Genomic DNA, 15,125 nt, shown 5'->3' with positions numbered 1-15,125 from the left:
ATATATCAACAATATAAGCATAATTTATAAGTGTGATTATATTAAAGGTATATATTTAACGTAACTTTAACATATATATATATTAAAGATATACATAGGGTGAAAAGAATATACCATTTTCTGGTCAAACACTGACCTAAAAAAGTACTAATTTACACAGACTAGCTGACATAAAAGTTCTAGGGACAAATCTGACCTTTTGCTAAGGATACAAAGGTCAAGACTAGGTAAAAAAGTCAAGATCATTTGGCCAAGTTGGTCTCTATTTTTTCCTTAAGCATAGCCCTTATTTCTGTGAAAATGCAGTCAAATTAAGTACAATTAGTTAACATGTATGATTTTAGCTCAATCATGTTTTTAAAAAGTACATGTATGGGGGCACCTGGGTGGCTCAGTCAGCTAAGCGTCTGATGACTTCGGCTCAGGTCATAATCTCGCCGTTCAGGAGTTCAAGCCCCACACTGGGCTCTGTGCTGACAGCTCAGAGCTTGGAGGCTGCTCCAGGTTCTGTGTCTCCCTCTCTCTTGGCCTTTTCCCCACTTGTATTCTGTCTGTCTCTCTCAGAAATAAAACATTTAAAATAAGTAATAAAAAAAAGTACATGTATGACTGTAGGGGTCAGAGAAACATATTAAATGACCCCTGGGGATGTAATTAGCAAAATCCACTGAAGGAAATAGGACCCATAATCCTGTTTCTTCAAGAAATAAATTGCAAGGAAAAGAGAGTCTAAGAATAAGTGTAAGGAAGCCTAAACATCAAAAGAGATTCAAAAAATACAGCGATCAACTGTAATATATGGATTTTATTCTGATCCTGATTTGAACAAATAAACTATTTTTAAAAATCTACTATATTCCAATTCTTCTCAAATGATATTCTAATTCCAAAGTATAAAATCTTTTAGCTCTAGTGCTTATTTTATGTTTATATATTTAATTTTTCAATCAATTTCAAATTTTCTGAATGACTTAAACATTTTTTTACTTCAAAGTCCATGTGTTTAAAATAGCAAAACAACCCTCCTCCTGTCCCACTAACAATAAATATATTTCTAGTATGAACATGTCTATAAATCAGTATCTTTCTCTTCCACTGCTGGGAGTCATTCAAAAGCAGTGACAAGAAAAAAGAAACAATAGGCCAAAACATCCACTTTGACAAAACTAAGAGAATAACATACTCCCCAGACTTCAAACTATGCATAAGAGCTGCTCCGATCAGTCTACAAAAGGCGATCTAGAGCAGGGGGAAAAGTAGAGACAAGAACCATAGCTTAGGTTTTTATTTTTTCGGAAGCAATCTTTTTACCTAGGTGTGCCTCAAGACTCTGCAATCCCACTTGAATCAGCCTTTTACCAGTGTTGGATGTCTTACCAGGAGGAGTAAAGCTCAGATATTTCTGCTTCACCGTGTTGGAGTCATAGAACTTTAAGACATCCAGCACAGCCTGAGGATTCTTCTTTTGCTCTAGTTTGGTGATATTGGAGGTCTGTAATAATCGAGCCCACTGTTCTGGCATGCCCTAACAAAAAGATAGTCAGAAATTAGCGGTTTTGAGTTGTTCTAATAAAATCAACATCCAGAGAAAAATAACAAGATAATATAAAAAACTAGTCAATCTACATTACTGTAGGCCAGCATACATTGTAGAAGGTCTTACTTTCCTAATGGTCAATTTTTCTAAATCTATTTTGTATAATTGTAACTAATGGGCTCAGCTCCCTAGAAGAAAGATACATCCAACCACAAACACTTTCATAAGAGAAAAACTCTAAGAACTCACAGCATGGGGATAGAAAAGTTAACTTGAAACATAATGCTTCAAGGAAAGGTTTGAGTGAGGAGAGGTAAATGTGTCCCAACTGGGTAAACTTACAGTGAATTCTCCAGTAACCGCATCAAAGCCAACATGGATGGTGTGCTCAAAATCAGATGGAGGAGAAATTTCTGGCCTTTCCTTTTCTTTCTTCTTACTTCCTAGAGGGTAATATAAAACAATCAGCCAGTTTAAACAAGATTAATAAAGGTACTCAATCAGGTTTTCCCCAAAATCAGATTAGGAACAAAGTTATTCTAGAAGAGATTTCCCCTAAAGACAATGGCTGATAGGAAACTGATAAAAGAAGTAAAATAATCAGGGTGCCTGGGTGACTCAGTCGGTTAGGCATCCGGCTTCCAGCTTTGGCTCAGGTCATGATCTCACGGTTCGTGGGTCCGAGCCCTGTATCAGGCTCTGGGCTGACAGCTCAGAGTCTGGAGCCTGCTTCAGATTCTGTGTCTCCCTCTCTCTCTGAGTCTCCCCTGCTCCGTTGTCTCTGTCTCTCAAAAATAAATAAAAAACATTAAAAAAAAAAGAAGTAAAGTAACCTATTCTGTTATCAAGCAGGGGTGGGGACAACCCGACAATGTCTTGATTAAAGAGGCACAAGGACTGACCCACCACTGGGCCTGAATAAAAGAGCACAGGGTAGAAGAGACAGCCCTTTAGAACACTGGTTCTCATAGAGGCCTACACTTTAGATCACTGAGCAAACTGGAAAACACTGTCTATTAAATCGTATTCCCATCTGACTATATTCATCCCCAAACAACAATTTACATTATTATGACGGTATAGACAAAGAGCTTACAAGGAGCATGCCACCTTTCTTCTGCAATGCTAACCTTTCTTTTTTATAAGATTAATAACTGCTACCTCTTAACGCTTCCCAGTGTTTCTGTGGTTCTACCAATTATTTTTGCTACATTTCTAACTCACATCAATTAATATTCTCTGTAATGTAGGGGCACCTGGGTGGCTCAGTTGGTTAAGCGTTCAACTTCAGCTTGAGTCATGATCTCATGGTTCGTGGTTCAAGCCCTGCGTCGAGCTCTGTGCTGACAGCTCAGAGCCTAGAGCCTGCTTTGGATTCTGTGTCTCCCTCTCTCTTTCTGCCCCTCCCCTGCTCATGTTGTCTGTATCTCAAAAATGAATAAATGTTAACAAAAATAATATTCTCTATAATTTAAACACATCTGTTCCTCCCTACCCCTCCACCTCTCACCTGCCTTGCTCTAATCTGCAGTTTATGCCTAGGGCTCTGGCCTGGCTATTGTCCTAGGACATTCCTAAACTTTTACCCGATGCTAGAATCTATTTTCTGGATTACTCTGTTTCCTTCTTCTTAGTTTGTCCCTTCATACTTCTTGACTATATATATTTATGTTGAAAATGTTTCCCCTCCTCAGAAATTCTTCTAATTTCCAGTGTTGCTATTTAGAAGGCCAATACCATTTTGAACCACTGTTGAAAATCAATTGTCCAAATATGCCCAAGTCTTTTTCTAGATGATCAACTTTGTTGCAATGATCTCTTTACCTTTATGCCAATACCAGCCTGCCTGGACTATTGCAGTTTAAAAATAAGCACTGAAACTACATAGTACAAGCCTTATAACTTTTTCCTTTTTCAAAGCTGTCTGGCTATTCTAGGTCCTTTGCAATTCCATGCAAATTTTATTTAATGTTTTAAATGTCTATTTAAAAAAATTTTTTAATGTTTTTATTTTTGAGAGAGTAAGTGAGAGAAAGAGCAGGGGAGGAGCAGAAATAGAGGGGGACAGAGGATCTGAAGGGGGCTCCATGCTGACAGCAGAGAGCCTGATGTCGGGCTCAAACTCACCAACTATGAGATCATGCCCTAAGCCAAGAGGGACACTTAACCAACTGAGCCACCCAGGCACCCCCATTTATTTTTTATTTTTGAGGAGAGAGCACAATGCACATGCACATGAGTGGGAAAGGGGCAGAGAGAAAGGGAGAGAATCCCGAGCAGGTTCCCAGCTATCAGTCAGAGCCTGACATGGGGCCGATCTCAAAACCATGGGATCATAACCCGAGCCAAAATCAAGAGCCAGAGGCTTAACCAACAGAACCACCTACCCACCTCTGCACACAAATTTTAGGATGAGCCTAATGATTTCTACCAAAAAAAGCCTGCTCAGATTTTGATTGGAATGGCATTGAATATACAGATCAATTTAGGGAGAACTGTTATCTTAACAATATTGACTCTTCTAACTGATGAAAAACATTGAATCTCTCCATTTATTTAGGACTTCTTTAGCTTCTCGCAGCAATATTTCAGTTACCAGTGTATAGATAGACTTTTGAGAGAGAGAGAGACAGAGTGCAAGTGGAGGAGAGGCAGAGAGGGGGGCCTGGGTGGCTTAGTAAGTTGAGTGTCCAACTTCGGCTAAGGTCATGATCTCATAGTTCATGGGTTTGAGCCCTGTGTCAGGCTCTTTGCTGATAGCTCAGAGCACGGAGGCTGCTTCTGATTCTGTGCGTCTCTCTCTCTGCTCCTCCCCTGCTCATGATCTGTCTCTGTCTCTAAAAAATAAATATTAAAAAAAAAACTGTAGAGGAAGAGAAGGAGATGCAGAATATGAAGCAGGCTCCAGGCTCTGAGGTGTCAGCAGAGAGCCTGACATGGGACTTGAACCCACGGACTGTGAGATCACGCCCTGAGCCAAAGTTGGAGGCTTAACCGACTGAGCCACCCAGGCGCCCCATCTGTTGCTGATTTTTAATTTAATTACATTGTGGGCATAGACTGTATTTTGTGTGATTTGAATTCTTCTAAATTATTAGGTTTTAAAAATCTCCCTAGAATATGATCTCAGTAAGTGTTCCATGTTCACTTAGAAAAGAATATGTATTCTGCTGGGTAGAGTATTCTATAAATGTCAATTGGTCAAGGTGATCGATAATTTTAGCAATTTTCTGTCTACTTGCTCTATCAATTATTGATAAAAGTATCCTGAAATCTCCAACTGTAAGTATACTTATCTATTTCTCCTTAAATTTGTTTTTGTCTCATGTATTTCAAAGCTCTATTATTAAGTACATAAATATTTACTTCTATTACATCCTCTTGTTGAACTGACCTTATTATACCATTATAAAATAACCTATTTCTTATCCTTATCCCTTCAATATTTAGAGCAGTATTTTTTGCTTTAAAGACTACGTTCTCTGATATCAATCAGTCCAGGTTTTCTTTTCACCATTAGTATACTTTAAAAATCCAAAGCAGGATTTTTAAAGTATACTTTAACAGCTCAGAGCCTGACGTGGGGCTCGAACTTGTGAACTGCAAGATCATGACCTGAGCTGAAGCTGGATGCTTAACCATCCCCCAGACACCCCTAACAACCTCTGCTTTTTAACTGGAGTGTCTAGACCAGTTACAATTAGCGTGATTATTGATACAGTTGGGTTTAAACCCACCATTCTATTCTTTGTTTTCTAATGGTCTCTATTGTTTGCTTACATTTTCCTCTTTTTCTTCTCTAGGATTAATGAAGTATTTTTTATAATTCCCTTTGATCTCCTCTGTTGTTGTTTAAATAAGCTTCAATACCAGTGCAGAGCCCAACACAGGGCTTGAACTCACAACACGGAGGTCAAGACCTGAGCTGACTGAGATCAAGAGTTGGACACTTTAACTGACTGGCCACCCAGATGCCCCTCCTTTGTTGGTTTAAGTGATAACCCTTTATATATCATAAAGTTCAACTGGGTTTTATTTATATATAGAGTTGTGCAACCATCACTGCAATCTAACTGTGGACCATTTTCATCATCCCTAAAAGAAAGCGTATACTCATTAGAAATCACTACCCATTACTCCCTTTCCCCCTCCCAAGCTCTACATAACTACTAATCTTTCTGTCACCACACATTTGCCTGTTCTGGACATTTCATATAAATAGGACCACACGGGGGCACCTGGGTGGCTCAGATGATTCTTGGTCTCAACTCAGGTCATGAACTAGCTAGTGGTTTTCTGAGTTTGAGCCCCACATTGGGCTCTGTGCTAATGGCACAGAGCCTGCTTAGGATTCTATCTCCCTCTCTCTACCCTTCCCCCATTTGCTCAGTCTGTGTCTCTCTCAAACTTAAAAAAAAAAAAAAAAAGACCACACAACATGTGTGTAAATGGCTTTTTTACTTAGTTTTGGAGGTTCATTTGTGATAGAATGTATCAATACTTTGTTTCACAAATATAAAAATATAAAAATATTTAAAATAAAAACTTGATTATTTTTTTAGAGATTTAGACAAGAAAAAACATTTTCAGTGATTTTCATTCCTTAATGCAGATCAACATTTCCATCTGACAACACTTTCCTGCTACCTGAATGATTTGGTTTAACATTTCTTACAGTGTAGGCCTGCTGGTGATAAATTCTTTCAGCCTTTACACATTTAAAAAAGTCTTTGTTTCCCCTTCACTTTTGAAAGATATGTTCATAAGATAGAGAATTCTACGTTGACAGATTTTTTTCTTTCAGTATTTTAAAGATGTTGCCCCTTGTCTTCTGGGATGCACCATTACTTTCATAAGGTCCACTGTCATTTTTTGTTCCTCTACATGTGGTGTCTTTTCTTCCTGGCAGCTTATTTTTTGGCTTACAACAATAAACTTTTTGTTTTTCAACAGATTTTATTTTTCAGAGAAGTCTTAGGTTCACAGAAAATTGAGCTAAGGTCTGAAAGCTTTTAAGATTTTCTCTTTATCACTGGTTTTAAACATTTTGATTATATGTCATGGTGTAGTTTTCATCATGCTTCTTGTGCTTGGAATTCACTGATCTTGAATCTATGGGTTTATAATTTTATTAAATTTTTAAAGTTTTCAGCCACTTTTTATTTATTTATTTTTTAATTTATTTTTTTCAATTTATTTTTGAGAGACAGAGAGAGACAGTGAGAGCAGGGGAGGGTCTGAGAGAGAGGGAGATACAGAATCTGAAGCAGACCCCAGGCTCTGAGCTAGCTGTCAGCAGAAGAGCCCGATGTGCGCTCAAACCCATAAACTGTAAGATCATGACCTGAGCTGAAGCTGGATGCCCAACCAACTGAGCCACCCAGGTGCCCCTCAGCCACTTTTTAAAAAGTACTTGCTTTTTTGTTTCCCCTTCCCATTCTTTGGAGACTAATTACACTATTTTTTTTAATTTTTGAGAGAGAGAGACAGCATAAACAGCGGAGGGTCAGAGAGAGAGGGAGACACAGAATCCAAAACAGGCTCCAGCCTCTGAGCTAGCTGTCAGCACAGAGCCTGATGTGGGGCTTGAACCCACGAACCGTGACATCATGACCTGAGACGAAGTCAGATGCTCAACCAACTGAGTCACCCAGGCGTTCCTTCAATTACACTTATATCAGGTCTGCATGAAGTTACCCCACAGCTGTTCACTTTTGTTTCAGATTTTTCTTCTTTTGTTTTCTTTTTAAAAAATACTCTGGGAGAGAGCATGCACACATGGTCATGCACATGAACAGGCGAGGGGCAGAGAGAGAGGAGGGAGAGAACCCTAAGCAGGCTCTGCACTCTCAGCAGAGAGCCCGACATGAGGCTTGAACCTACGATCTGTGAGATCATGACTTGAGTAAGATGCTTAACAGACTGAGCCACACCCAGCTGCCCCTCTCTAAATATCATTTTAGATGGTTTCTATTGCCATGGTCTTCAAATTCACTAACCTTTACTTCTGCAATGCCTAATCTACTGTGATTCTTGTCCCTTGTATTTTCCATCTCTAAAATGTTGTTCTTTTTTCTATCTTCCATCGCTACTTCTAATCTTTCTTTTGGGTTCAGATACTTCTGAATCTTTCTTTTGGGTTCTTCAACATATGGAATATAATTACTTCCATGTCCTGGCCTACTAATTCTATCATCTGTGTCATTTATGGATTGAATCCAATTGATGGGTTTTACTCATTATGGACCTTTGCATGTCTGGGGAATACTAGCTGGGTGCCAGACATCAAAAAGCTTTCTCTGGTAGGTATCTGATATTTTTGTGTTCCTCTAAGTATTAGTGAGCTTTGTTCTGAGATACAGATAGGCAATTCTAAGGTGTTTACTTATATAGGAAAGAAACAAATTTAAAGAGTTGATCCTTTTAGGAATTAAAGTTTTGTTAGGCAAAACTGGAGCAACATTTAATCCAGAGCTAATTCTGCCCCATTACTGAGGCAAGACCTCTCTACTCAATGTTTCTGATTCTGAATGGTGGGAGCAGGAGATATTTTGGGTCCTGTATGAGCACTTAAGACAGTTTCCTCTCATTATTTCCAGTGGTTCCTTTTCCAGCTCACATCACGTGTTGGGCGGGGGGCGGGGGGGGGGGATGTCTCTGCAGATCTTTCTCCCTCTCTGGTGTGTGTATACAAACTAGCTGCCTTGATGTCTCCCAACTCCCAGCTGTTTCTCTGCTCTAGTTGTCCCCCCCTGTGCTGCAGCCCGCCAACTTTCTCCAGGAAGTAAGCTGGGTCAATTGTAGGACTCACCTGAATCATTTCCTACCTCTTAGGGATTGCCTTTCTTTATTACTTGATGTACAGTATCATGAAAACCACTGTTTTGCCTATTTCCCCCCAGTGTTTTAGTTCTTTCAGGTGGAGGGGTAAATCTGGTCACTGTCACTCCATTTGGACTGTAGATGTAACAGGTTTTACTGTCTTAGCTACGCTGTTATTCAGGATGATATATATAATTTGATGTGGTCTTCATTTCTTTGATTTTTATTTTATTTTCTTTGTTCATTATGAGTTAGATCAGAACATCCTGATCTGATTTTGTAACTGTTATATTTTCTCTTCTTTGGGCTTTTAAGAATCTGGGGAAATTTTCTTGACTATCTTCCAATCTTCCACCTACTGATATCTTTTGTTTGTTTTGGTAATCTTAAATGTTGATTTTCCAAGAACTGTTTCTCATTGTTCTCTGATCGTTCTTTCTCTGAGAATACTTTCCTTGTGTCAAGGATGCCAATTATCTTCTCTCTGAAGATTATATACTTTACTTGTGTGCATAGGCTGATTTTCCTCAGCAAAGTATTTAAAAGTTATCCAGGAGATAAGTCAGACTTTTCATTAAAAATGGGGTTGGGGGTTACCTATACTTCCCACCTCCCAGGGCATTCTGTTTATCCAGAGAAAAACATTCCAGTCTCTAGTCTGAGGGCTTTGAGTCAAACTACAAGTATTCTGAAAGCAGGGTAGAGGAAAGAAGTTTAGGGGGTGCCTGGGTGGCTCAGTAGGTTGAGCGTCTGACTTCAGCTCAGGTCATGATCTCATGGTTTGTGGGTTTGAGCCCCATGTTGGGCTCTGTGCTGACAGCTAGCTCAGACCTGGAGCCTGTCTTCAGATTCTGTGTCTCCCTCTCTGACCCTCCCCTGCTCACACAGTCTCTCAAAAATAAATAAAACACTAAAAAATTAATTTAAAAAAAGAATTTTAGTATCTTCTTTTCTTATTTTGGTGCTACACCTTTCACAGACTCTTCCAAAAAGAATGAGGGGCCTCTAAGGTTCAATTTCTCCTCAAATACATACCAACATTAAGCTTATTCTTTTGTCCTACCAGAAGATGGGACTTACATGATTTCATTGGCTGAACAGGATAAAGATGGGGTCCTAAGTGGCCTCTGACACCTACACAGATTTTCAACTAATTCCTCTCCACCCATTTTCAGCTAGTGTATTATAGCTCTCCCATGATGTTATGTGCCTCTAAATTCTGAGTCTCTGAGATTTTTACACGAAAACTGATTCACTTCTCACAGATGTTCCCTCTGCAAACACTTAGGATAGGTCTTCATCTGTTCAGTTTAGTCAGCTCCATTTTCCCACTCTTCTATCTTCCAAATATGTACTGAAATCTCTTTTGAACACTGCTGTCCCTTCTTCTATTCATTTTGACCTTATGATATTAAAAAAATTTTTTTAATAGTCACTTTACTTGGGTCTGGAGAGGGACAGCAAGTAGAGGTGTATGGTCAATTTGCTTTGTTAACCAGAAAATTCTCCTCGTATAAGAGTTAAAAGTTGTGTTGTCTGATAGGTCTGCATATCTACAATTGGAATGTTACTGTATACTATTTTTTGTTTATAAGATGCTACTGACCTAGCATTAGTCAGAAATATATATATTTTTGCCTAATGATGACAGATTTGTTTTCAAATGTCCATCTCTGTTCTAGGTCTCCTTGATATGTAGAATACTTATTTACAAGAGATCTGACTATATTAAGAGGGCAGGGCATATTAGGTGTGCCAAGAAGCAGAGGGAAATGGAACTGTTAAAGCCTAGTATAAATTTTGCTCTCTTTACTGAAATGCACAATTCCATCTATCATAAACACCTTCTAGGAGCATCTGGGTGGCTCAGTCAGTTAATCATTTAGTTAAAAGTGTCCAAATCTTGATTTCAGCTCAGGTCATGATCTCGCAGTTTGTGAGATTGAGCCCCACATTGGGCTCTTGCACTGAAAGCATGGAGCCTGCGTGGGATTCTCTCTCTTCCTCTCTTGGCCCTCCCCACCAGGCTCTCTTTCAAAATAAATAAACTTAAAAAAAAAAACCACACAAAACTAAAAACCACTCACTTTCCACCAAACCATGAGTATTCTGAGGTTATACCCTCAGAATTCCATGTACTATAAAAGTACTGGTTTCCTCTCCTTTTAAAACTTCGTTTTTTAAAAAAGATTTTATTTTTAAGTAATCTCTACAATCAACACGGGGCTTTATCTCATAACCCCGAGATCAAAAGTCGCAACACTCTTCTAACTGAGACAGTCAGGTGCCCCTCCTCTTCATTAAAAAAAAGTCTGCTTGTGGGGTGGGGGTGGCACCTGGGTGGCTCAGTTGGTTAGGTGCCCAACTCTTAATTTCGGCTCAGGTCATTATCTTAGAATTGTGAGATCCAGCCCATGTCAGGCTCTGCACTGACAGTAAGGAGCCTGCATGGGCTTCTCTCTCTCCCTCTCTCTGCTCCTCCCCTGCTCATTTTCTCTTTCTCTCTCTCTCTCTCTCTCTCTCTGTCTCTCTCTCTCTCTCTCTCTCTCTCTCAAAACAAACTAACTAAAAAAGAGAAATCTGCTTGGGGTGCCTGGGCGGCTCAGTCAGTGAAGTGTTTGGTTCTTGATTTTGGCTCAGGATACGATCCCAGGGATGTGGGACTGAGCCTCATGTTTGGCTCTGTGCTAAGTGTGGAACCTGGTTAAAATTCTCTCCCCCTCTGCCCCTATCCCCAGCCTGGATTCTCTTTCTAAAATAAAATAAATAAAGACAAGACATATAGCAGCAAGAGGATTCCTGGTTCCATTTGTGTCTAAGACCCAGCCATATTTTTTAATTTGGGAATGTTGAGTTTAGACACATATATTAAATAAAGTTTCATATATATTAGGAGTATAGAATAAAAAGTTAAAGGAATAAAAACAAGAAGAACTTAAGACATTTATATACATTAATCCATTATGAGAGAAATGACTCAATATCCTAAATATCTGTTTAATTCCATTTGTTTTTATATAAAACACATACAGACATACACATACTCCCTGTGTTTTAGTTGTCTCAGGAAAGAAAAGGAGAGATTAAAAAAAAAAATCTTAAAAATAAACCAAAACTGAAGCATGTCTCAAATCACACAATGTGCTGGAAGGATACTGTTACATGAACAGAATCATTCCTTTATCACTCTGGAAACCAAGAACTACAAGGACCACCACCAACAAACCCCCACAATCCTCTATCTATAGATGTCCCCCAGGCAAGTGGATCACTAGGTGGGAAGTAATGGGTCAGGGAAAGAAATTCTTTCAGAAATAAAACCTACAACTTCGTCATTAGAGAACAAAACAAGCAGGCCAGCAGCAATGTTCAGCCAAAAGGCGGGGCCCCTGAGTCATGTGTACACAGAAGGTACTTAAAAAGAATGATGTCACTGCCTCATTGTTTAAGGCCACCACCTTTTAGGCTACATTTGAGCTAGAGTCCAAGGCTAAATCCTACCCCACATCCCATCTCCTTAAAAGGAAGACTTTTCTATTTCTACTCTAACCGAATCAGTGATTAGCCCTTTGTTCCTTTGACCCAGAACAACTTCAAATTAGTGAAACTAAATTTATTTCATGACAAAGAAGAGTATTCTCTAGAAAACAGGAAGAGGGGTATGGGTCACTCTTATTAAACTTAGAATTCAATTTTGGGGCAGAAGGTATATTTAGAGTTCTATCATCTTTATCACTGACCAGAAGTAAAGGTGCATACAGACTGAATAACTAGAAAATTGCCTTGTATAATAAATACTATACCATTCAACACTAGCTAATTGAATACAGCTTTTAAAAGTAAGCCAAGACAGTGGTTTATTGCCATTTTCATTAACAAAACTACTAGACTTGTTAAGCCATTTCTCACCTGGACTAACTGCAAAATCCTAACTAGCTTCCAACTTCAGTCTTAGGCCTCCAATAAAACTTATTTTCTATACAGCTACCAATTTCTCCCATTTAAGACAGAAATGTGTCCATGTCTTTCCCATGTTTAAAATTCTATAATGGTTCCCTAGGAAACAGGATAAAATCTGAGCTTTACAGCAGGGAATACAAGGCCCTTTATGACCTGCTCCCTGCCCACCTCTTCAGCTGCTTCTGCCTGTAGTTTCCGCCACACATCATGCTGTTATTCTTTCCCCTCTTTGCTTTCGAGTCACACCGCATGACTCCATGAATATGCTATGATCCCTCCTGTAGCTGGGCCACCGAAACTCTTTTCTAGGCACAGAACATACATTTATCTATCAAAATCTTCCTAACTATTGTCACTTATTCATTCTTTAGTCTTCAGGTCTATTGTCACTTCTTTAGGAAGCCTTCCCAAACAGCACAGACTTACACTAATCCTATTACCACTTTCCATAGTTTGTAACTTTATGTTATAGGTTGTGGTATATGTCATGAGGGCAGGGACACCACCTGCTCTGCTTATACTATCTCTGATGACTCACAGGGTACATATGATACATATGTATCAAAATGTGAAGAGATCTGTTCAATCAAGTTGTCATAGAAAGTATAATTTCTAGGGGCACCTGAAGTTGAGCCTCTGACGTCAGCTCGGGTCATGATTTCATGGTTTGTGAGTTCAAGTCCCACATCAGGCTCACTGCTGTCCCTTCAGATCCTCTGTCGGCCGCCCACCTCCCACCCCGCCACCTCTCCCTCACTTGCATGCACTCTCTCCCTCTCAAAAAGGAATAAACGTTTTAGGGGAAAAAAAAGTATAATTTCTAATTTTCTTAACTCTTCCAGTGACACTGATTAAGCAATAATGAATCATGGAAGATAGTCCGGTCTTTTTTTTTTTTTTTTAAACAAAAACCTGAGCTGTTAGTAAGGACACCAATAACGGATGTAAATTTGAGTAAAACGAGTACTTCTAAATCAGGCTTTACATTAGAAATGGCACAAATCTTAGGGTAATTATGATTTTTTAAAATAAAAATGCCATTTTTCCCTTCTAGACTCCGTTTTCAAGATGACAGACTAACCATGTACTGTAGCCCTCCCCTTCTAAGTCAAATCTATTTATCATGGAATAAAGTCAGTGAAGAATGCCTAAAGATGAAAAGCAATTCAGATAAAACTATGGGAGAGAAAGAGCCACTCAGAATGTAGGCAGGAGAATGCCAGTTCACAATGTTGGGAGTGGTTAAGCAGGTAGATTTCTGTGTTCATAGAAGCACGAATGTGTGGACACACACACACACAGCACGCACGCACGCACAGGGTTCTCCATTCCTAACCCTCAGAGCTTCAGGCCACACTTATGTAGGAAGTGTCAGCTTCCAGGAAGAAACAACAGTGCAGGAGGCTGGGGTGGAAAGGGAGGGAAGAACCCCGGGGAACGTGAGGAATTAAGGCGCACCCTCCCTCCAAACATTCCGTCTGTCCTCTCTCCAGCCAGGCTACACAGAAACCCTGCAGGTGCTCTACTCTCAACCACAAAGCTGAATGCAAAACTTCCCATCTCACCCTACAAATTCAATGCAATTCTAATCACAAAATCAGGGTGTGTTGTTTTTTTTTAAAGTATGTGATAAACAAATTTTCTAATTTATAGAGAAGAGCAAAGGGCCAAGAGATCATAAAGAAGAACCTGGTGGCAGGTTTGTTCTCTCAGATATTAAGAATTATAAGCTATAATAATTAAGGCAATACAGTATTAGCTCAGGTACAAATAAACCAAGGCAATAAAGTAGACAACAGAGAAACAGACCCTGGCATACTCAGAAGCCTGACAGATAATGGCTAGTCTGGCAGGTCAGTGAGGAAATGATAAAAGTTTCAAGGAAAGGTTGGTGATATTGGTTGCAAAAAAAGTGAAAATGGATCTCTTTCTACACATACACAAAAATAAATCCAGACATTTCAAGGCTTTAAATCATAAAACTCATACTGTGAAACCTTTAGAAAAATATAAGAAATCATCTTTGACCTATAGTTTGGCAAAGATTTCTTAAAACACAAAAAGCTCAAATGATAAAGAAATTGATCAATTCAACTACACCAAAATTAGTAACTTCTATTCAACAAAAGATTATCACTGAGAGAATGAACAGGCAAATGAGTGCTTCGAAAACTGTATTTAATAACATTTAACTGATTAGTATACAGATAATAAATGTTGATTAATGAAGGAAAAAGCACCTCTGTAGAAAAATGGATTGAGGAAAAGATGTAACAGAAAACACAAATGGGAAATTAACATATGAAAAAACAATTTCCCAAATCCTGAGGGAAATGGAAATTAAACCCACAATGAGATACTATCTCATACTTCCCGAGGTAGCAAAAATTAAAAGTCCTGTAAAACAGGAATTTGTAAAGATGTTCAGTAATAGGAACATTTATGTTCTGTGGGTGAGAATGAACATTAAAAAGAGACTTTAGGAAGCAATCTGACAAACCTAGTCAAGTCAAACACTAGTCAAGTCAAACACGGGAACACCCTGTCACCCTACACTTTTACTCCCAAGTATACATCTCAGAGCAACTTTTGCATCTTTGGCCAAGGCCCACACCAACAAGTTTTACATTTTGATCTAATATACACATAACTGAAACAAAAGTTTCATGATTTCATGAAACAACTTTTTTTGGGGGGGGGAGGGGGGAGAGAACGAGAGAATGAATATCCCAAGCAGCCTCCATGTTCAGCATGAAGCCCGATTCAGGGCTTGATCCCAGGACCCTGGGATCATGTCTTGAGCTGA

General features: G+C 39.1%; 1 protein-coding gene across 4 annotated transcripts in view; it reads right to left on the bottom strand.

Moving 5' to 3' along the window:
* PAK2 (p21 (RAC1) activated kinase 2) overlaps positions 1-15,125 on the bottom strand; it is a 76,086-nt gene that overhangs the window by 25,970 nt on the left and 34,991 nt on the right. For all 4 annotated transcript variants that reach the window (XM_029939548.1, XM_029939551.1, XM_029939549.1 and 1 more), the window contains exons 3-4: positions 1,880-1,980; positions 1,378-1,525 (exon numbers count right to left, since the gene is read on the bottom strand). In XM_029939548.1, coding sequence (XP_029795408.1) covers positions 1,378-1,525; positions 1,880-1,980 — 249 coding nt within the window. The remainder of the gene's footprint in view (positions 1-1,377; positions 1,526-1,879; positions 1,981-15,125) is intronic.

Source organism: Suricata suricatta, chromosome 5 (genome assembly GCF_006229205.1).
Source record: "Suricata suricatta isolate VVHF042 chromosome 5, meerkat_22Aug2017_6uvM2_HiC, whole genome shotgun sequence".
Taxonomy (NCBI): Eukaryota; Metazoa; Chordata; class Mammalia; order Carnivora; family Herpestidae; genus Suricata; species Suricata suricatta.
This window is presented reverse-complemented; position numbering and strand designations above follow the sequence as displayed.